This window comes from Hippocampus zosterae, chromosome 13, assembly GCF_025434085.1.
Source record: "Hippocampus zosterae strain Florida chromosome 13, ASM2543408v3, whole genome shotgun sequence".
NCBI classification, from domain to species: Eukaryota; Metazoa; Chordata; class Actinopteri; order Syngnathiformes; family Syngnathidae; genus Hippocampus; species Hippocampus zosterae.
The window spans coordinates 13368464-13392847 of NC_067463.1; the positions used below are offsets into that span (position 1 = coordinate 13368464).

Consider the following 24384-nt stretch of genomic DNA (forward strand, 5'->3'; position numbering starts at 1 on the left):
GGACACAGTAAATACTCACACTCTTTTACTACCAAGCCAGGCTGTCCGAATCTTTCTTGGAAACGAGTATTTTCAGGAAACTTACCAATCGACTGCCGTTTCATAAAGAATGGTAAAAAGCAGAAATGTACGTTTTTCCCTGATGAAAAAGAAGAGGGTTAAAGCTTTCTTTTAAGATAAGATAAGATAAGATAAGATATCCTTTATTTGTCCCACACTGGGGAAATTTACAGCCTCCAGCAGCAAGAATGTATGTAGAAAGAAGAAAGGAGAAAGAGGAAAAAAAAATTTGGTAGGTTTCATGTTGATTTAGCTAGAGAACTTAAATTTAGTTTTGTCATTTGTATATGCCCCAAATCATCTCTATACATCTGAAGTAGCACCTATTCTCCCTGCCCAGAAAGTATGTGTGAGGCTGGTGAAATCTGACATGGTATAAATATACAGTATTGGTATTGATACTGCTGTTAGGGTAGAAAGCATTCCTACCAATTCTTTTGACCATCGCTTTCTACCCCGCAGCCATTGGAAAGATCTATTTTGAATTGTTTTGTGCTCATCAAAGTCCAAAATAGCTTTGTGTGTCAATTCAAATCGCCCACACATAGCTCTGTGACTTTCACAGCCTCCACAAAATCTGTTAGTACAACTGCTTGCTTCCATTTTTTTTGCCACTTATTAAGAGTACATGGTTTAAATGTGAACCGATCCACAGAACGTAATTATTTTCATTGTTGATTTGATCTTAATGAGCCATTTTATGACGCTCTTTTATAATAAACCACTAAATGTTTGACCTATAACAACAGTGAAATATTCACCTCATTTCTGCTGATGATTGAAAATCTGCAAACAAAATTCATCTGTTCGTTCTTAGGTGTACTGTTGTAGCCATCTGTCCAATTTATGCTTTTATGACTTTGTCCCCGATGTCTGTCAAGCTAAGAGAAACCAATGTGCACTTCTTGAGACCTTCACTCACATATTCAGACACTGTCACAAAACGTTCGTGGCGCTACTAAGGCCACTAAAACAACAGTTAATTATAGTTTTCGCTGTAGAGTTCAAGCCATTAAACTCAAATCCAAACATCTATTCTCAGTGCTGCTTCTCATCACTAGGGTTGCGGGTGTGCTGGAGCCTCCTCCTCCAGCTGACTTTGGACAGGAGGTGGGGTACATCTTGATCTGGTCATCAGTCAATTGCAGGGAATAAATTGACAACTTTTCACACACACATACACAAATATGTAAATGTAGTCTTCAATTAACCTGTCAAGCATGTTTTTGGAATGTCTGAGTGAGGAAAATGGAGTACCCAGAGAAAGCCCACACAGGTAGACACAGAACATGCAAATTCCACACAGGAAGACCAGGGCCGAACTCACAACCTCAGAACTGTGAGGCGGTTGTGTTAACCAGTCCGATGCCATGCCGCCAAGTATAAACGTACATTTATTGTGTTTGAGCTGTCAATGCAACCAGTTGGCTCCAAAATCAAGACACATGCACAGTGTGAAGGCTTTCCCAGGTTTGTCATTTTTCAACAGCAGATATTTTCAGAAGGAGTCATAAAAACAAGTCAACCGAGTTGAATAAGTCAACCCAAAAATTTTTTGCTGAGGCTTTTCTAGCACCGTCCATACAGACATTTCCAGTGCACACATCTGATCTGCTGTTTCTAAACGACATGACCTTTGCACAGCCTATTAGCACTCTGACGGTGGAAAGTTAAGAATGCAGTCAATAATGTCTAGTTGGCGCCACAGCGATGATAGTAGGGACAGTTTTTAGACTGGATGCCCTTCCTGATGCCACACAACTATTTTTATCCGGGTTTGGGACAGGAAGTGGCTGGAAATTGAGGTCTGGAGAACCCACGAGGATGTTACTGTACCAACCAGAATTTGAACCCTAGTGCCCTGTATCAAAAGGTTGATTACTTGACTACCGTCGCTATTTAGAACATACCGTTAAATGAGCATCGCTAGTTGAAAATACAAATAAATTTGTCTTTAAATGAAAGAACATTTAACTTGCATTTTCAGAGCGAAACATTGTTGCGATCTTAAAATTAAATAATGCAGTACACATAAACACATACAAAATAATATAGTGTTTTCTTTTCAATGGCTGACAAATGTAAAAATAACTACGCCAGAAATGGCTAAGAAAACACAATACGGCACCTTACAAGAGCTCACAAAAAAACAAAAGAGCCTCACCAACTTCATGACAGCAAAGGAGTTTCCTTAAACACGTAATCCTTCTTGAGCCACATTTTCTTTCGCCCTGAAGTACAGCGTGCAATTAAATCGAGTAATGCCGAAACAATTTAAATAGAGATGACTGAGAGATAAACTAAGTTACAAAACTGTTTGGACAAAAATCCCAGGACACAGGACACAAAATCCTTCGACACAGTTTTGTTTTGTTTTTTTAAAGCAAATGGTCCAGAATGTGAATGCCTGGAAGCATTTTCTTCTCGGTGTTGGAGCTTTCGCTTTCAGCGTGAAAGCCAAAAATGATCCAACTAAGGTGTTCTGTCTGGAATTCCTTGACTTTCTGACAAACACATTCAACTGCACAAGTGAATTAGCAGTGGGAAAATAAATTCAGAGACAGAAAACAGCAGCTGAAGCAAACACATTCATTTGGCATTGGACCAAAACAGAATGCAATCCAAATTGGCTCTTGTTTTCCTTTCACTCATTGCGCATTGACGTGATTTCTGGGAACCCCTTAAATGGATTCTTAATGCTGCGTTGCTCCTTCACATATACACAACATGGCCTCAGCGACTGTGAACAGGGTTGCAGTATGTCAAGTATGTTCACTAATAACATTCAGTGGTTCGTTAGCAGTGACTGGATTCACCATGAGTTGAACATACCGCATCCTGGTCTAACTTTTGAGGTTACATAGTGCATATTGTGCACACAGCTTCATATGGCGTGCAGGTTTGTGAGGGGTTAAGGATGCCCGGGGGGGCTTTTGGGGGGTGGGGGGTTACTAAGTGTGGCTTTTTTAATTCTTGCTCGCAGCTCGAACATCACTGACTTCACCTTCAAATTTGAAATCTTGGCGTTGGTGGAGGAATGTGCTTTGAGTGTCATTTCCCATTCTTTTCATCTAGAGAATCATCTAGCTTCATTCTGTTCACTATGACAGCATGAAAAAGAATAACAATCCACATCTCAGCTAACTGAGTCATTTTGGCAGAAAGCACATGAAAGGGTTGTGTCCAAGTGTGAGGGAGGTGGAAAAGTAAAACACGCGCCCACACTAAGGAATGTCTATATAAAGAGAAATGTGTGGGAGGTGATCAGCTATCTGCTGCCAATGAACAAACATTCTGAACCAAAAAGCAATAAACCAGGGGGAAAATATCTGCAAGACGATTGATGGATGAAATCAGTGATTAGATGTATCGAAGGCTGCCTCCCACTCTTAATAAAGCTGTGTTCACCACCGCTCCCGAGCCACTCGCAACTCCTATTTGATTCCGGCTGGAAATTTTTCTTTCCGCTTAAAAATCACAAAAGGTGGTCATTTCTGTCCATTACCGTGGCAACTAAGCACAACAATAAAAGCTGACTTCTCGCACCGCGTTGTGCTGGTCCCCTTCTTCTCTGCAGCGTGGTTCAATGGGATGTCAAAAGTGCGCGGCACCTCTTTTGGGGATGTGGTTGGGCGGGATGAGTTTGTCTGCAATCTTTTTTTGTATTTCAAAACATAAAGTACACTTGTCCCTCATCCATAGCCCAAGCGAGTAAGCTAGGAATGTGGGGGATTGGTTGAGAGCAAAGTCGGTAATGAAAGCCAAGTGAGGCAGGCAGAGCGGCAGAATAAAGGATTAAAATCTTCAATAAAGTGTCTTTATTTAATGTAATGCAGAACGTTACACTTTTTACTCCAGTAGAAAGGGAAGATGGCCAGCAACACATACAGCTAAACAGGAAGCAACAGTTATGGTTGTTAGGGCATCCTGGACGTCAACTAAGAGGAGAGTGGACTACCGGTACAAAAAGGACATTATTATTGAGGGTAAGTGATCAAGAAAATTGATGCACATCATAGCTTGAATAGAATACATATAATTGGAAGAAAAAAAGCAAAAATATTTTATTTTCAGGCAATATCGCTCAGCCTTCCGTGGAACACAAACACACACAAACACTGCAATAAGAGTCAATCCTTGTACTTCCTGAGATGCAGGGCGGCAAATGTGACCGACTTTTATTTAACAATGAGGTGAATGATTGTAATTCAGCCATTACATCCACTGTCTATCACACACGCACTTTTCTTTCTGCTGCCAGATGCTACCACTGACAGCGTCCACCTGTGAACCTCTTACAGTAAGACAGCAGGTGAATTTGGCATTCCATTGTAACAAATCTCACATGGGGAATGAAGAACAGGGAACTGATATGACCTTGCACATTCTGGCAGGCTGTTAAACACCGCCGCCCAATCTCGACTGAAAAAAAAACATTGTAAATCCAATGGGAAGCTCAGACACACGGTACAAGTACCTTGGATACCAGTGCAGCATCACTGTTGAAATGCTCTCCAATGAATGTCACAGCTGCTATTAGGGGTAGTAAATTATGTGAATGAATTTCTGTCTCCATCCATCCATTTTCAACATCACTTACCCTGTTCATGGTCATGGAGTCCTGGAGCCTATCTCAACTAAATTTAGGGTGAAAGACAGACGACAGTCTGAACTGGTCACTTGGCTGGGCACATCGAGACCAACAATCATGTACACCGTCACTGAGCATACATCAAGACAAGCGAGTTTACCGCTACACAATGACTGACCTTGAATGAATCACAATAAAAATATATTTTTTGTGTGTGTGTGTGTACATATATATAGGATTTTTTTTTTTTATATAAAAAATCCTCGTCTCACCCCCCCTCGGGTGGTGTCCGTCCCTCATTCAACTCGGGTCCTCTACCAGAGGCCAGGAAGCTTGAGGGTTCTGCGCAGTATCCTTGCTGTTCCCAGCACTGCACATTTCTGGACTGAGATGTCCGATGTTGTTCCCGGGATCTGTTGCAACCACTCATCTAGTTTGGGGGTCACTGCCCCGAGTGCTCCGACCACCACAGGCACGACTGTCACCTTTACCTTCCAGGTTCTCTCCAGCTCCTCTCTGAGCCCTTGGTATTGGTTTCTCGTGTTCCTTCTTTCTGATGTTTCCACCATTTGGGACCGCTATATCCACTACAACGGCTTTCCTTTGCCCTTTATCTATGATCACGATATCTGGTTGGTTCCCCATTACCATCTTGTCAGTCTAAATCTGGGAGTCCCACAGGATCTTCGCTCCGTCATTCTCCACCACTTTCGGAGGTGTTTCCCATTTTGACCTTGGGGTTTCCAGTCCATACTCCGCACAGATGTTTCGTAGACTATGCCAGCCACCTGGTTATGGCGTTCCATGTAGGCTTTCCCTGCCAGCATCTTACACCCTGCAGTTATATGTTGGATCGTCTCAGGTGCCTCTTTGCACAACCTACACCTTGGGTCTTGTCTGGTGTGGTATATCTGGGCCACAATGGCTCTGGTGCTCAGGGCCTGCTCCTGAGCAGCCAGGTTGAGTGCCTCTGTGTGTGTATGTATATTTATATATATATATATATATATTACACACACACACACACACACATTTTTTTCATGTCTGTACCGCCACTCACACTTTGAATACATGGTTGGATTTTGTTTGGTTGGTATTTTTAAACTAGATAGATAAACATCATAAGAAGTCAAGCCATGTAAGGGAATGCTGAGTGAAAATAAACATCCTAACCTATTTACATGAACGTGTCCAAGCAGGAGGACTTTGAAAACACACTGCAAAGACCTGATTGGTGTAATAAAGCTTTAGGGAAGGTAGGACTTCATCATCTGCCTCATTATTTGACAGTTATCCTGGGGAGGGTCTTACACTACAATCACCGCAGCCCTATAATCCACCTTGCTATGGGGTAATGGCAAGGACGGATAGCGATGGTTGCCACAGAAACAAGAGATCATAATGAAGGGTGAAAGCATATAGCTATCTATAGCCTGCTTTACATGTGTGTAGTTAAAAGAAAGTCTTTCTGCACTTCTTAAGGACAAACATAAACATGCTCATTTATATCAATACATTCATTCATTCATTCATTCATCTCCCGAGCCGCTTGATCCTCACTAGGGTCGCGGGGGGTGCTGGAGCCTATCCCAGCTGTCTTCGGGCAGTAGGCGGGGGACACCCTGAATCGGTTGCCAGCCAATCGCAGGGCACACAGAAACGAACAACCATTCGCACTCACACCTAGGGACAATTTAGAGTGTTCAATCAGCCTGCCACGCATGTTTTTGGAATGTGGGAGGAAACCGGAGCACCCGGAGAAAACCCACGCAGGCCCGGGGAGAACATGCAAACTCCACACAGGGAGGCCGGAGCTGGAATCGAACCCAGTACCTCTGCACTGTGAAGCCGACGTGCTAACCACTGGACTACCGGGCCGCCTATATCAATACAGTGAAACCATATTCGTTGTTGGACATACATTTAACACCATGGGTGCAGATAGCACTGCAGACAAGTGAACCTCAGATTTATTATTACCAAGATTTAGCATATGTTATGCTACAACTACTGTTGCGTTTAAATTACAAAAGAATATCATATATTTTACTTTTTAAACTGATTTTCAATCACCCCTCTTGTTTCCCATCCCAAAGATGGTGGTTCGATCCCAGGCCATTGCGACCATGTCTAAGTGTCCTTGAGCAAGATGCCAAACCCCCAGGTGCTCCTGCTGCGTCTTCAGTAGAGGCTATCTCGGCCTTCTTTGGATGGTACATACACAGCCCCCAAGGTGACATGGAAGGAAAAAACAAACTAAACTTTGCATCGCTGTTGTGAAAGCGCTATATAAATCAGCATGTATTGTATTGTATTGTATTGTATTGTATTGTATTGTATTGTATTGTATTCCCTCACAGTGATTGAGATATAACACCAAGTCTGAAAATAAAATGACTTGCCTTTTTTTAAATGCATGTTTACGTACTTACGGGTCATCTTCCGAAAACAAAATCAACAAAGATGGAACATTCTCTCTTTGTGTGCATAATGTCCACATGTTTACTTTACAACTTGCAAACCAAAGATAGAAGGAAAAGCTGGAGTCTGATTGACGGCAGTCAGCCACATTTCCACTGTGTCTGATGAAGTAAATATGCTCACAATTTGCAGCTGATCCCATTATCAGCATTCTCAATCATCACCCTGCGCTACTGATATTGCCCTTTGGAAGGTGATCGATGGGGTGGGGGATTGTGGGTGGCTGACACTTTGAATTTGTTTTTTGTTTTTTTTGGGGTGGGGGGTTTAGGGACCGCTGCTTATATACAAAACACCTTTTTTCAACACATTCACAGTCTAAACTGATCTGTGCTTGGTAAATCTCAAAGTTCAAATAAACTGAACTATGTTATGTGTTCGGGCCTTGGGGAGGGCATAGTCAGGTTGTTAAGTTGATCAAACAACAATTGACTCACTCTTTCACCATCATTTTCCTGTTTCTATGCTGCATGTCCTGTTTGTGGTCACAATAATGGTTGGAGAGTATACCAGGTGGCTCAGGGTGAAGGACAGACTTATGAAAACGAGTGAACAATGACAAGTGAATGCATGCATATCATTCGGAAAGAACAGATAATGAGATGAGAAAAAATGTTAAGGCAAAAGCAAAATTCTGTTCTTTGTGTGGTTGCCAAAGAACGTAAGGCTAGGCAGGTCACCAGTTTTATCAATACAGTGTAGTCATTTCAGGTGCATCTCAGGAGACTGGTGAGAATGAGCTGGAAATGGAGAGCGGGCAACAACAAAGTGCTTCAAAAGAGCTCAGAGGAATTTACTGAGTAAGTCGAAGAAAGACAGGTTACAAAGGGCACATACTTTGCGGTATCTGGGGGGGAAACTAGCAAACACTGTTGTAGAAGCCACAATTGAAGGTACCACAGGCAAAAGTGCATGATGGAAAAGCCCCATCATCAGATCTCAGTTTTTATATACATGAAATGTATGGGCGGTGGGGGCAATTAATCTTAAACTTTAAACAACTGCATGTATATCTCGAATGCAAACACACAATACATGCTTCAAACCTACTTTGCGGCATTATAAGCTGTTACACATTACGATTCCAATTGATCAAACAAAACACCATTGAACTGAGTGATACGCAACTCAACACAAGTATTTCTTAGCCTAAAAATAGATCTTATGATTGTAGGGGAGTTCTGCAGCTAATTCAATGATTTAGGTAAATGAGCAGTCTTCACACCAGCGTGTTTGCCAAACACCACTTGAGGCCAACTCAAAATGATTCAGAATAAATACAAAGAACAAGCATTTGTCTTTCCTTGCCCTTCTCCAGTTTTTCTCATTCGATTGACTTATATTGCCATACAACATTGATGCACTATTGTGGGCTATGGGGTTTGTTTGTGTTTATGTGGCTTTCCTAAAGAAAGACAAATTAGGCCAATAAATGTGTGTACACCACATAAATTAAGACACTTTCACATAACCAGTCATATTAAACAAAGTGGTTAAGCTAGCAACATTTAAGCAGTCTTTTGATTCATGCTCTTATTGTGACAGTGAATTGGTGTCACTTCCAGCACCTGACTTTGTGACGTGACAACAGTTTAATGATCACTATGCGGTAGCGTGGGTGGTGTTTGAACAGATCTAACAATGTGCTTACAGACACGTAAATAAGATTGCTATAATTTACAGTGATCAACACACACTCCTGAAAGAACTCACAACACCGTGCCGTACTTCCCGTCTCCAGTGACACCAAGCATGCCTATGTCATATGAACTCACTTTTCACACAAGAACATTAGTATTAAAATGAGTAACTATAGTAATAATAATAATAATAATACATCACATTTGTAAGCGCCTTTCACAACACTCAAGGACACTGTACAGCCAAGACCAATAATAAAACACAGATAAAATAATAAATAAAAAAGAAAGATTTAAGGCGGGTAGGCAAGTCTGAATAGGTGGGTTTTGAGCTGGGTTTTGAATAAGGAAAGAGAGTCAATATTACGAATGTTGGGAGGAAGTGAGTTCCAGAGTTTGGGGGCAGAGCGACTGAAGGCTCTGCACCCCATTGTACTGAGACGGGCAGAGGGTAGAAAAAGGTGGAGGGAGGATGAGGACCTGAGTGAGCGAGAGGGAATGGAGATTTGAAGAAGATCTGACAGATAGGGGGGCGCAAGGTTATGGATGGCTTTGAATGTATAGAGAAGTATTTTGAAGTTGATTCTAAGTTTGACAGGAAGCCAGTGGAGCTGTCGGAGGATGGGGGTGATATGATGGAAGGAGGGGGTTCTCGTGATGATCCGGGCTGCTGAATTCTGAACAAGTTGAAGTTTATGGAGGAATTTTTGATGGACACCGAAGAGGAGTGAGTTGCAGTAGTCAATACGGGAAGTGACGAGACTGTGAACAAGGATAGCGGTGGTGTGCGGAGTGAGTGAGGGACGGAGGCGGTTTATATTGCGAAGGTGGAAATGAGCGGACCGGGTAATGTTATTGATGTGGGAGTGAAAGGATAGTGAACTGTCAAGGATGACACCCAGACTCTTCACCTGGGGGGAAGGAGATATAGTGGCATTATCAATTGTGAGGGAGAAACTGTCGGCTTTGTTTAGAGTGGATTTGGTACCGACGAGTAGGAGTTCAGTTTTATTGCTGTTTAGCTTGAGGAAATTGTGGGTGAACCAAGATTTGATTTCTGAGAGACAGTGAGAGAGGGACGAGGGTGGGAGAGAAGCGTCGGGTTTGCTGGAGAGATAGAGCTGGGTGTCATCCGCAAAGCAGTGAAAGTGTAAGCCAAATTTGCGGAAAATGTTTCCGAGTGGAAGGAGGTAGACAATGAAGAGGAGCGGACCGAGGACAGAACCCTGGGGAACACCAGAAGAAACGGGGAGGGATTGTGAAGTAAAAGAATCAACTTGAATGAACTGAGAGCGGCCAGTGAGATATGAGTGGAACCAATGTAGAGGGGTGTTGGTGATGCCTATGGTAGAGAGTCGATTGAGGAGGATGGGGTGAGAGATTGTGTCGAAGGCTGCACTCAGGTCAAGGAGGATGAGGATGGAGATAAGGCCAGAGTCTGCTGCCATGAGAAGATCGTTTGTGATTTTTATGAGGGCTGTTTCAGTACTGTGACGGGGACGGAAGCCGGACTGGAATTGTTCATAAAGACTATTGTCGGTGAGGTGGGAGTGGATCTGAGAGGCGACAGTTTTCTCCAGAATTTTCGAGATGAAGGGAAGATGGGAAATGGGGCGTAGGTTATTGAAGTCATTGGGATCTGAACCAGTTTTTTTCAGGATTGGTGTGACAGCTGCAGTTTTGAAGAGTACAGGAACAATTCCAGTCGACAGAGAGGAATGGATAATGGCTGAGATGAAGGGAAGCAGAGAGGGTAGGCAGGATTTGACCAGAACTGTGGGGAGGGGATCAAGCTGACAGGATGAAGTCTTGGATTTAATGATGAGGTCTGAAATTAATGAGAGATGGGGGAGTTCAAAAGAAGAGAACAGTTTGCAAGGGGTGAGAGGTTCAGATGAGGGGAAAGGTACAGAGGAGCCCAGATGCTGGTGGATTCTGTTGATTTTTTCATTGAAAAAGAGGAGAAGTGCATTGCAGGTGTCACGAGAGTGAAAGTGAGGTGGTAGGGAGTCAGGAGGTTGAGTGATTCTGTTCCAAAGGGAAAAGAGAGTCTTAGTATTTCCAGCATTGGAGCAGATGAGTCCGGAGTAGTAGTGTGATTTTGCTTGAGAGATGGAATCCTTGTAGAGGGATAGCTGAGCTGCATAGATGTCCTTGTGAGCAGTGAGGCCGGTTTTCCTATAAAGTCTCTCAAGCTGCCGGGTTTGGGATTTCAAGGAACGTAGATGAGGGGTGAACCAAGGGGCAGACCGAGTAAAAAGGACAGAGCGGGACTTGACAGGGGCGAGCGTATTGAGGATGCTGGTGAGACCAGAGTTGTATTGGAAAACCAAATCATCAGGAGTGGAGTCAATGTCCGGAGTCAGGGTGGTCAGCCATGCAGTGAGAGAGTCAATGTTAATGTCTTTAATATTACGGTAAACAATGGTCCGGGGTGATTTGGCAGTTGAGAGCTGGAGTGTAATGTTGAATGAGATAAGGAAGTGGTCCGTTATTGGAAGTTCGTCAGCAGTACAGTTGGAGGGGGAAATACCAGAGCAGCAGATCAGATCCAGGGTGTGACCTTTGATGTGTGTGGGAAAATCTACAAATTGATCAAAACCAAGACTGTTAATTGAAGAAGTGAAGTCAATGGTGAGAGGAAGAGCAGTGTTGTCCATATGTATATTAAAATCTCCCAGGATTATTACATTTGGTGACAGAGAGGAGAGATGGGTGAGGACAGTAGACACTTCATTTAAAAAGTCGCGGTGGGGTTTGGGGGAGCGGTACACTGTGGCAATAATCGTGGGGATGGGTCCGGATATTTGACAGGCAAGGCATTCAAAGGAGGAAAGTGGCGGGAGTGAAACCGAAAGTACTTTCCACTTCTCGCGGTATACTATCGCGAGACCTCCTCCGCGACCAGAATCGCGGGGCTTGGAAATGTAAACAAATCCCGGGGGAGTGGAATCGTTCAACTGTGAGAAGTCCCCGGGAGTTTGCCAGGTTTCATTCAAGCAGAGAATGTCAAGCTTACGGTCCGTGAGGATATCTTGAATGAGATTACCCTTCCCAGTAAGCGAACGGATGTTAAGTAGCCCGAAGTTGACGGCGGCAGTCTCGCTGCTGCGGGGGCCGTTAGCCGACCTAGCCAAGCCGGCTAACGCACGGTGGTCGATGGATCGGCCGGCGTTTCTGGATGGCCGACGGGAGGAAGACCAGAAGGAGACGATGGTGTTGGATCGGTTGAGGCAGAAGCCCCGACGAGACCCACGATGAATATATTTCCGGGAAGGAAAGCGAACGATGTCCGGGAGCCGGTGTAGCGCAGGAGGAGGGCCCAGCCATTGGAAGCGGAGCCGAAGGAGCTCGGCCAACGAGTACTGGAGCAGACCCTTGACAGGTCGATGGAGGAGCGACAGGTTGACAGGTAGGACGCTGAGACGCCGGGACGAAACAGTCGAAGATAGTTGAGAGTGCGAGACAGGCCTGAATGGGGGCTGGGTGGAATGACTGTGAGATGATGATCGTGATTCCATGCGAAACAGTAAAACAATCGAGCGTAAAAACACCGTAAAACACAAAAGTTTGTGGGAGAGCAGCGGCAGCCAAAAACGCGCCAGCGTTCACTCTACCCGGAAGTCCCAGAATGCACTTCCCTTTACCGTTTACCGGTAAAGGGAAGTAAAGGTTAATATACTAGCACTTTGTAGCCTTTTCAACAATGATAAAGTAAAATAAGTTACTATTTTCAGCTTTAATCGGAGAATGGACAGATGGATAATTGGTATCACTTGACCTTTTACTAACCAGTACATGTGTGCGTGTGAACATAAAAATGCCACACATCCCAGTCCAGCCACTTGTGCATCTTGCAGGACTGACTGCTCCCAACATCACTGTAATAGAAAATGTGTTTCAGGCCAAAGTGCCTGCATGGTTTGCACAGACTCATTTCCCTAGTCCTATGGATGTTCGCTCCACTGTGGTCAACGATCTTAAGATAACACCCTATTAAGTCCTACTATTCTTACACTGCTCCTTGGTACTTAGCTCAGTGTGGCAATTGAATTATTGCAATTTAAGTACTACTGTTGAGAGCCTTCATCTCACATCAAACTCCATAAACGCTTATCATCACTCCACCGTGTCAAGCTGACAAATTGTATATGAATGTGATGAAAATCTCATTATTAGCACAGTCTGTCAGACGTCTTATTTGTCCAGCGAAAGCAACAATATCGGCACGTTTAGTTCTTGAGCAATTATCGGGATTGTGTACTGTCAATACAGAGAGATTCAGACATGCCTTTAATTTGAAGCATTTGGAAGAAACCTGGTAAACCCGATACCCCTATTATGTATACACATCTGCATGACATATGTGGATAGGTGTGCTAACCAGTAAGAGCCCTTTATAGGGCAATGAATCAGATTTGCCTCACCATGAGGCAGCAGTAACAGTATTTCTCAGTTACTTTACATAAGTACACATTCCAACATGGATTTTTATTTAATTTATAAGAAAGGATTTAACCTGACGTGTCTCAGTATATTTTTTCACCCGATTACCTGTAGAGCATTAAAACATGCACGAGTTCTCGTGCTACCTGATGAAATTGAAAAGTTGAGCGTATTTGAGAGCATATTCCTCACACTGCGGAGCCGAGAGGTCGATTTTGCTATGCAGCTAAGAAAGCGTTCTGCTTTCAGTGTTTGATATGTGCAAAGCTCTCATGTTGCTCTTGTGTTATGAAACAAAGGTAAAGCACACAGGAACACACTCAAGCACATGCACATGAAGGAAATGAGAATGGTTGGATAATGGGCCATCACAACACATGATGGTTTCCTCCAGAGAAGTAAATGGCAGTAAATGGGATTTTGATCGAATCACAGCATTGTCTTGTATACCACAGATGGCAAAAGGCCTTGCACCTCACCATGACACCAGAGAAACAAACAGCCCATTTCCTAAACAACCACTGAGTGAGTGGATGGGAGGAATCTGACCATGAGGGGTGGGAAAAAAAACTTACCAAGTGAAAAATGTTGTCGGAGTGGAATGAATAGACATTATAGGTTCCAAATCAAAAACCTTTACTCCTGTTAAGGGAAGGCCTAGATAACTTTGGTTTAAAAGAAGTTCAAACACTTTTGATATCGAAATGGTAAGCTAGGTCCTTTTCCAGATCCAACATTAGTTTACCCCACAAATGTTCTCGTTGACTAAACATACATTCCCACAGGCACACTCGAAAATGTGCAAAAGGGGGTTGCAAAAAAGGGCTCTCAGTTTTCATGTATTTCAAGTTATTTGGTGAGTAATTGTTTCCCAATTGTTTGTCCATATAGTGGTGTCAAGATGTTCTGAGTTTAAATCTCAAGTCATATGCTTCAGCGCAGAGAATATGAATGACACTAAATTGTCTCTTGTAAATGTGACTTTTTTTGTTGTTGTTGTCTTAAATGTGTCCTGGGATTGACTGGCAACCGTTACAGGGTGTAGTCTGCCTCTCGCTCAAAGTCAACTGGGATAGACTCTTCCTCACTCATACCCCTGAACAGAATAAGCAGGATAAGTTGAATTTAATGGAATTTTATGGCCATTCCTAACCCCGAGCTACCACAATGTAGACAAAAATACATGTGGAGAAAAACAAATGCCTACGGGCATATTTAAACCTAATCTCGAGTCTGAGTTTCGATTTATGATTGCTCAAATCAAAGCAAGTGATTTGTTTGTGTTGCATGAAAAGTCCTTCTCGAGTGATGATACCATGAGTGGAAAAACATGAACGCTTCATGACAGATAATCCTCCGCAGGTCAAAGTGACACTTGTAATCCTGTTACAGTGCCGCCACCACCAGGTGTCTGATTCAGGTGTTGACTGCATGTCGATGTGCCACCTGCGTGAAGACAAACGCTTCTTGATGCATGCATTTTCATATCAACAACATCAGCAGTCTGTCCCCATGCAAGTGGTCAGATAGAGTTACGCGGCTGAAGCTAAATGAGATTTTAGAGGTTAACTGGATTTATTCTTTGGCAAGTGAGGGATATATTAAATTGCTAGATATTCGTGATGTGTAATAGGTCCTGGGTTCTCACTTATTAAAGAGTGAGTAGGATTCCAACAAAAATAGTTGGACAAACAGCTGTACAAAAAACAAAAGACCTATCCAAATCGCGCTTACACCTGCAAGACAAGTTGCCGTGATGAGTCACGGACATGGAAATCTGCTCATTGATCGGCTTCAACATGCCCAAATCTATCCATATGTAATCAATGAAAAGCAGTAGATGGAAATTAAGGAGTCATTTTGGCCAATATGTTGTGAAGGGTGTATCATGACGTCAATGCCTATCACTGCAGTGGAAATATTGTTTGGTGTCCTTGGCGGTTGGGCTGAGCGATATGATGCAAAAGTCAGTCACGATTTAAGTATTTCATATCAGTCCATATCGATATGTATTGAATATCGTTTTTTTTTTTTTTTAACTCTTCAAAATAAGGATCTGGAGGGAAAAAAGCTGCATTTAGGTAATCTTATTTGAAAATGTAATATTTAACCATAAATAAGAGGTAAAAAAAAAAAACGCTGAAAAAGGTCACATATTTGTACACAGGATGTTGTGTGCGCATCTCTGAGACCCTGTTGTGTGCGTACACAGCGTTGATAAGTGACACCCCTGGTGAGGTGACTCGTGATTAAAGACGCTCGTGTGAGCCAGCAGCCAGGTGTCCCTCCAGTTATCCATCTGGACACTGATTCACCAACTTTGGGCTCCTCTTATTCAAAGAGCCCAACATCTCCAAGTATCTTCAATCCATTTAAGTTAAAATCCCTTGAATTTAAAAAAAAGATTCCAAATCAGGATATCAGGGGTGGGGTTTTGGTAGTATCATATGCAGAGTTTAATAAGAAACAAAAATGTTTCGCTATGTTTCAACATTCACCAGTACCTAGTTTGAGGTAAGCAGTTGTGGGGTGACTTTATCTGTGGTTAAGATGTTGCATAAAGCAGCACTTAAAGTTGATTTAATGATTAGAAGCCTTTGTGTGTGATAAATATGCAAAAATAAATAATTTTTAAAAAAATAGAAATCAGGTGGTGGTCTAAATACTTTTTAACGGCATTGTAGGCTTCATTTTGGGTGAATATGGAATCATTAATGCAGCCAGATGCGTATGCTGACTACAGACAGTTAATGGTAGTTTTGCATGATGTCAGCATTTTGGGGGTGAGCTCACAAATGAGCATGTCAGCTGAAGAACTCTCAGTCTTCCGCTGACATAAAAGCAGGGAAGGACGCAGTGGTATTACGTCTACTGTGATCTTTTTCATTTTTCATTCTTTGCATGAGCAGCTAGCTGGATGTGGCACAGATGCAGTTGTCTACCCCCGCTAGAATATGTAAAGTTATCAATAATTGACTTTATCCAGGTATTTGGCTTGATCTTACTTGATTTGTCGTGAAATCCTGTGTACTAATACTAAAAGAGAGGATCCAGTGAGATTTTTTTTTAAAGTTTCAAATATTGCATGAGTAACAGCACACTGAATAATCATGGCTGTAATATATATATATATATACACACACACACACACACACACACACAATAGATAATCATTTCCAATCTGGTCCTTCTTCCAATAAATCAATAAATCAGTTGTCATGGAAGATATGTCAAAAACAGCTAGAGAATAAAACCCAGTTTTTAGAATGGGATGTGAAATGGTCAGAACAAAATATATAACTTAGTTATTTGCAACAAGGTCAAGGTCAAGGTCATCTTTACTGTCAAATATGCTTTATTTGACATATAATTCATAATTCACAAAAATAAACCCATGCGAGGATGTACTACATATCAGGTCCAATGTCTTATTGTCTTATGTCTTATTTATTGAATTTACTAAGATTGTAGCAAAACATAAACTGTCTTGACAAAAAAAAAAGGTTCCATATCAACACGCAGCCATGTGACGTAAGGCAGCCGACCATGAAACCTACTCCTTTCAATCACATAACGTTAGTATAGCACCACAATTTCTTAAAATGCTGCACATTTTGGGTGAACCCTCAAAGAGACAGACACACAACAGGAAGGTTGGAGAGGACAAATGACAGGTGGCTCAGAGATGACCTCATCCAGTGTGACATCGCTCACTGGCTTCTTCAATGTTTACAGTGCATCTGAACTAAACACTGTGAAGAAGGTCTGTCCTAAATCTGCAGTTGTGATGACACAACAGTGTCATAAAGCTGGCAGGGACCTCGTTTCCAGAGAATATTACAGAGAGAGACACGACCTTGTCTGACTGAACATATGCAAGCACACACATATGCAATCATACACAAACCAACATTTGGTATTACCTCAAAACTGAAAGAAAAAAAAGTCATGAAAATACCGCTCACAATTTCCAAATGAACACACATTCCCTTATTTACTGCGCTCCACCCTCTGTTTAACTTGAACGCTTAAAAGTCAGCTTCAGTCACTTTTTTTCACATCAATGCATCTGACGCTTCCAAGCCTCCTTCCTTCCTCTTGAGTGGGACAGACAGGAAACTTTAAAGACAGAGGGGTTGGCATGACATTCTGTGCTGATGATAAGAACAAACACAAGAAGTGGCCTCTTTGTCTCTGTCCTTGTTCATTTCAACCTTGGTAACTAAAGGGAAATTAAGACGTGCAGTAGCTTTCATTGGGTTTTTATTGTAAGTAGAGTTAAGTAACAGACAACCGCTCAGTTCACTTGTTCCGCTGCTTCCTTCCATTTATCTCATCTTGCATATCGTCGGCCACATAGCATAAATGCTGAAGTGTGTTTTCGGAATAAAAAAAAAAGTCTTCCAAAAACATTGAAAATTAGCATTTTTTTCAAACCTACTGATTTCTGCTGGACAGCAGAAGAATTTTTCCATTGCGCATAATGATGACCTGAAGAATAAAACGAAACAATGAATTGCTTCACCATAGTATTGAAAAGTTTGACCTGTCCAGCCAGAACCCCGGCCAAAATCTAATTGAAAATCTGTGGCGCAACTAGAGAGGACTATGACTTCAAAAAAGATCATTGGGAGAACTTTTTCAAGGAAAGATGGGGAAATATTTCCATTGAAAATAGTAAATCATTCCGATGTAAATCACTCATACCACAAATGAAAAATGAATTTTGTAATTGAAGGAAAATATACTTTAACGCTGTCAATTACCAGTCAGTTTCACTGCTCCAGCCATAATATCATGAATAATTTTTCATGCGATGTCCCAGTGTCGCCGGCTATGGGACAGATGTTGTACTGTGACATCCTCAAGAAGGCAAAGTTTTGGGAGGGAGATCGTTATTACTTTTGATGTACCAGGTTTGTTGAAAACGGTAGAAATGGGTGAATTTTGAATTTTTAACATGTTGACTTAAAATCAAATAAAACAGAGCACACAGGCTGCCAAACTGCTCCCTGCTTAGTCTGACATACAACTTGAAGTGGTGTTCATGGAGTTGTAGTTCACGGACGAGTCTCTACTCCCTGGGATTTGGCTTTGCTTTTAGGATCTCTTGGAGCCAAATCCATTTTTCGCTGCTGTTTGTCTCCTCCTCCTCATTATTATAAGAAAAGCCAGGACATGCCATTGAAATACTGACAAATGCATATGGCTGAGCTGCGGTCTACTTTATGTCCAAACCAGCAGACTGGAAAAATACGTACTTTGGTCACAAATGCCAGATACTGGCACGCTACCACAATGCTGCTGTCCTGCCTGCATCATTCTATCCCTGCCCTGAGGTGGGTACTGCACAAACAGTGCGAAGTACAGTGTGAACACACCTGATGGCTTCTAACAGGTCAGTTGTGGTACAACACCAGACTCTGGGTTAGCTCATATTCAAGATTTGCAATTATTTCATCATTGTGTTTTTCAGCATGTGAAATTTGACTTACAGCAAGAAGGAAACTGTTTTCAAGCAGCAATTTATGACAACAGGAAGTTGGTCACAAGAGCAGTGATCTTCTGGTTCACTGTAAACTTCCACATGGACATGCAGGCATTTTACAATACAATACAATACATGCTGATTTATATAGCGCTTTCACAATAGCGGCAGCTGTAACAAAGCGCTTAACAAAACAGTTAACAAAGTAAAATAATAAACACAACACATAAATAAAACACGGACAGTTGTGCAGTCCTAACCACTTTTCCGTCACACGCTTTGTTGTTTGAAGCAGTTTGAGATGAAAGAGGAGAGAATCAAAGTGTCCTTTAACCAGTCGATCAGAGACGCCATGCTCAAAATGTGCACGTGTCGGCTACAAGCTAAGTTTCAAAGTCAACAAAAAGCTGTAGCATCCATTGACAAAAAAAGAGATTGGGTCACTTCTACTGTCGGATGGAAATCCATTTCAATTCCAAGCGGCGACTCTCGGTTCCAAATACGCATCGGCGCTCTGCGCCAACGCTCCTCTCTCCACATCCTCAACTTCGGCAGCCATCCATCTAGCCGCACCAACGCCGACTGTCCAACAGCGCCGACACAGCCACTGAACAAAACGGGGTTGTGAAAAATGCTGCCCCATTACAGGCGCAAAAAAACACAAGCACCCCAGGTCTGTCCAGCACCGACAGTCAATGACGACGACATTCCTCCCAATCAAAATCTGTGCTGGTACAGGCGTGCTGCCGAGAAGGCGCAACCACCAAGCAAGATACTTCTCCTTTGACGAATGTCGTGGCCAAAAAGTGCTGAAAACAGTCCATATCAGGTCCACACGATGAAACAACAAACAACATGTGACACCAAAAAAGAACATAAAAAGCAAGGCTCTTGAAGAGCACGTGCCGAAGGCTGCCTACTCTGGCATGGTGAGACTCGTCAGGTGCACAATTCACTGAAAAGCCATCAGAGGAAACACATGCTTTCCATGTGCTATCAAACCATGACTACCTCCAGGATGCTCCATTTTTTCATGTTGTGGTTGTCTTGTTTCAGGTGGTGTCAACAGACACCGATGAGACAGGGGCACCCAGGGCTCAAAGACGCAAAAATGATGAACATGAACATGATGACAATTGACGGAGAGAAAATTGTGCGGTCATGGTGTTTGCAATCTGCATGCAAGTGCAGGAGAGCAATTATCCTACATTTCTAATTTTAGACTTAAGTCGAGACCTGATAGACAATTCAGAATGCACACAATGGGGGCCGTCCGTCACTCAAGTGTGTGGCTGAACATCTCAACTCTGTATATGCATGCGTATATCTGGGCACTATAAAAGCTAATGCATGGCAGTTAGTGCTATCCAGCATCACAGTGTGGTGGAACACAATATAGTGATTTGTCAAATGACTTCTGAGAAATAGAGACATATAAATAAGAAATAAATGAATGTGTTTATGCACTTGTCAGTATGAGTTTGTATCCGCCCTGTTTTGAGGACATACCGGTGGTTAGGACTGCACGACTGTCCGTGTTTTATGTTATGTGTTGTGTTTATTATTTTACTTTATGTTAACTGTTTTGTTAAGCGCTTTGTTACAGATGCCGCTGTTGTGAAAGCACTATATAAATCAGGATGTATTGTATTGTATTGTTATATTTCTACATCCCCGTCAAGACAACCATATATATATATATATATATATATATATATATATATACATACACACACACACACCTTCGTGAAACTCTCAGCTCAGTGACCACTTCCGTCTGAGAACATTTCAACAATCAAATTATTCTTACAATACAATACAATACAATACATGCTGATTTATATAGCGCTTTCACAACAGCGGCAGCTGTAACAAAGCGCTTTACAAAACAGTTAACATAAGGTAAAATAATAAACACAACACATAACATAAAACACAGACAGTCGTGCAGTCCTAACCACTTTTCCGTCACACGCTTTGTTGTTTGAAGCGGTTTGAGATGAAAGAGTACTCTATTCTTCAAAATAGAGTAATGTCTCGGTTTTCGGCGATAATCCATTCCAGAAAATCTCACTTTGATTGATTGATTGATTGATTGATTGATTGATTGATTGATTGATTGATTGATTGATTGATTGATTGATTGATTGATCAGCGATCGATCTGTAGTTGTAATGGATCCAAAACGGCGACATGTAAGTGACTCTAATGGCATGAGTTTAACTGGATTTTTTTTAATTTACATTTACTTCCTGCAGATTGTGGCATAGAAATGATAATGACCGTGAAAGAGAGAATTGCTTGTGGCTCGGCGGACAGTCGAGTAAACGAACTGGAAGGCTTTACCTGTTTTCGTGCTCAAAAACCTTCCGCTAACTGGACTGCTAATTAGAGAGAAGATGAGTTCCATAGTGCTAACTATGGGCATCGGAGACTTCGAAGCGTCCAGTGGCTGGCTTCAAAAGTTCGTTGCAAGACATCAGCTGAGCAATGCTGTCTTGTGTAGTGATCGAGGGGAGGTAAAGTTAGAGATAGTGAGTGAGTGGAAAGAACAGCCACCAGGTCTGTCCTAATTTTGTGACATGTCTTGTTGTACTGTATGTTGCAGTTTTTGTGTTATAAACAGCTTTTGGATCATGTATTTTTGCATTTTATTCATTGTGTCTTTACACACGTATTTTGTGAACATACTTGCATGTTCATAAAGTACATGTACCATAGTCGTTTCCCCATATCAGGAAATTCTGTTATAAAACAAGATTGGACAATGCAAATATGATCCCTTAAAATAAAAAAAATGTATAGAAGATGGGAGGCAATTCCGCAAAAACACATATATACTGTACAATAATATAATAGATAGCGTGGTGCTGCTTTGACATGTGGGTGTCTCGTATGAACTTAGGCGCACAGACGCAACGCGTGCACACACGCACATACACTGGCGCACGCACAGTGCCCAAGTTAGCTAACAGTTTGCTAAACGACACCTACCTTTCATATGAGCATGAAAACGCCACCAAAGCATAGAACTCACCTCCTCCACAGTGAGAGGCATGCATATCCTGTACTCCTTCAGCAACATCTTCCCTCTGCTGCGTGCCGTTGAGAACGTGCTTCACAACGCTCCCTCCTCACTGGGATGTAGGTTCCCCAAAAAGAAAAACTCCTTCGCTTCGTGTCAGTGCAGACGGGGGGACGGTTTCCAACAATGGCTCGATACACAGAGTTCGCTCATCTGAACCAGCGAGGCGAGTGTCCGCTAGCGGAATGTAACAACCCCAAACCAGCTCCGTTTGAAGGATTTGTCCCCTCCTTTACAGCTCAAGAGTCAGGAGTTTGTAACAAGCTCGCAGTAAAGCATTGCCGGAAATATTAAAGATTTGAGCTTCAAAATAAGAGCATTACGAGGTTTCGCCCGCAAAAAAATCTATGATTATCTCTCGTAGGTTGTTCTCGATGTTTATCATACAAAACATACAAAGCATGACGTCTCTGATCCACTGGTTAAAGGACACTTTGATTCTCTCCTCTTTCATCTCAAACCGCTTCAAACAACAAAGCGTGTGACGGAAAAGTGGTTAGGACTGCACGACTGTCCGTGTTTTATGTTATGTGTTGTGTTTATTATTTTACTTTATGTTAACTGTTTTGTAAAGCGCTTTGTTACAGCTGCCGCTGTTGTGAAAGCGCTATATAAATCAGCATGTATTGTATTGTATTGTAAAACTTCAGATATCAAAGTCTGTCAATTGTTCCAGGATGGGGAGGTGTTTCCACTCTATTGCATCGGTGGGTAACTCAAATGCTGGAGGGGGCCTCAAATTTTCATCAGTGATTCTGGGGGAGCACATTGGACCACTCACTTCTTAACCATACCGTATAATTGACAAAAAGGCTATTTTATGGAAAAATGCGCGCATACGTGCAACATACGTGTTATTAATACATTTTAGTATTTGATAATACATTGTCTAATACACGTTTAAGAGATATTTGATCCTAACACAACAACAAAGGGTTTGAAACAAACGAGAAAATAACCACATGCTGGAGTTATTTTCCAATACAAAGGTCTTACTTGCATAAAAATTACATTTCAAGGATGGCATAAAACACCCGGACAAAATAAAACAACATAAAGTGCAGGAACTCATTTTGTGCATCCCCACCCCCACTCCCACAAAAATCAACTCACTCAAAATATTCATATTATTGAAGGATTTTTGCTAGGTTCGTACTGCAGTCAAATGCAACCCAGATTTAATTTCTATTTAATCCACTTAAAACAGGAATCACACAGATGGTTCATTTATTACGTATCAACACGGTTAATGTAACCATAGTGTCAGTGTTCCAATTTTATATGGGCCTTAATAATGCAGACCGTGTTTGGCTTTTTAACCCTTCAGTGTTTATGTTTGGAATTCATTATTGCTCAAGCCTTCAGGGCTGTCACTGACACAAGCGGGGAAATTGCTGAAACGTTAAGTTCCTTTATGGCCTGTGGTGCTGTTCCACCCAGTAAACTCTACAAAAAAGAGACCTCTCCTGGTGCATAGTAGACATTGCATGCCTGAGTTATTCATGTAGCAAAATCTTGTCCACAGCTGTACACTCTTAGCAGGGTCTTCGAGGGTACATAGAAGCTCTTCCAACAAGTCTGTGCTTTGTGGACTTGGAGAAGGTGTTCGACCATGTCCCTCGGGGTGTTCTGTGGATGGGTGCTTCAGGAGTATGGGGTACTAAAACCCCCTGATATGGGCTGTTTGGTCCCTATACCACTGATGTCAGAGTTTGATTCGGATTGGCGGCAGTAAGCCGGAGTCATTACCAGTGAGGGTTGGACTCCATTAAGACTGCACTTTGTCACCAATTCTGTTCATAACCTTTATAGACAGAATGTCTAGGTGCAGCTGTGGAATTGAGAGGGTCCGGCTTGGTGGCCTCAGTATTGCATCTCTGCTATTTGCAGACTATGTGGTGCTGCTGGCTTCTTCAAGCGGTTGGGATGAAAATCAGCACCTCCAAATATGAAACAATGGTCCTCGGTCGGAAAAGGGTGCTTTGTCCTTTCCGGGTAGGGGATGAAATTTTGCCCCAAGTGGATGAGTTTACGTATCTTGCGATACAGTATATTGTTTACGAGTGAGGGCAGGAGGGAGCGGGAGATCAACAGGCGGATTGGTGCAGCGTCTGCTGTGATGTATCAGTCTGTCATGGTGAAGAAGGAGCTGAGCCAAAAGGCGAAGCTCTCAATTAATTAATATCGATCTACATTCCTACCCTCGTCATGACCGAAAGAACGAGATCTCGGATACAAGTGGAAAAAATTATTTTCCTCCACAGGGTGTCTGTGCTCTCTCTTAGAAATAAGGTGAGAAGCTCAGTCGTCCAGTAACGGCTGAGAGTTGAGCCGCTTTTCCTCCACGTCGAGAGGAGACAGATGAAGTGGCTCGGGCATCCTACTGGGATGCCTCCTGGACGACTCCCTGGTGAGGTGTTGTCATGTCTCACCAGCAGGAGGCCTTGGGGATGACCCAGAACATGCCGGAGAGACTATGTTTCCCAGCTGGCCTGGGAACGTCTGGGGATCCCCTTGGAAGAGCTGGAAGAAGTAGCTGGGGAGAGGGAAGTCTGGGCTTCCCTGCTAAAGCTGTTGGCCCTGTGACCCAACC

General features: G+C 42.5%; 1 protein-coding gene across 1 annotated transcript in view; it reads right to left on the minus strand.

Annotated features, from left to right (window-relative positions):
- LOC127612796 (cytoplasmic phosphatidylinositol transfer protein 1-like) overlaps nt 1–22133 on the minus strand; it is a 45092-nt gene extending 22959 nt beyond the window's left edge. The window contains exon 1 of the mRNA XM_052083592.1: nt 21744–22133. Coding sequence (XP_051939552.1) covers nt 21744–21791 — 48 coding nt within the window. The 5' untranslated portion in view covers nt 21792–22133. The remainder of the gene's footprint in view (nt 1–21743) is intronic.
- Nucleotides 22134–24384: the final 2251 nt, after the last annotated feature.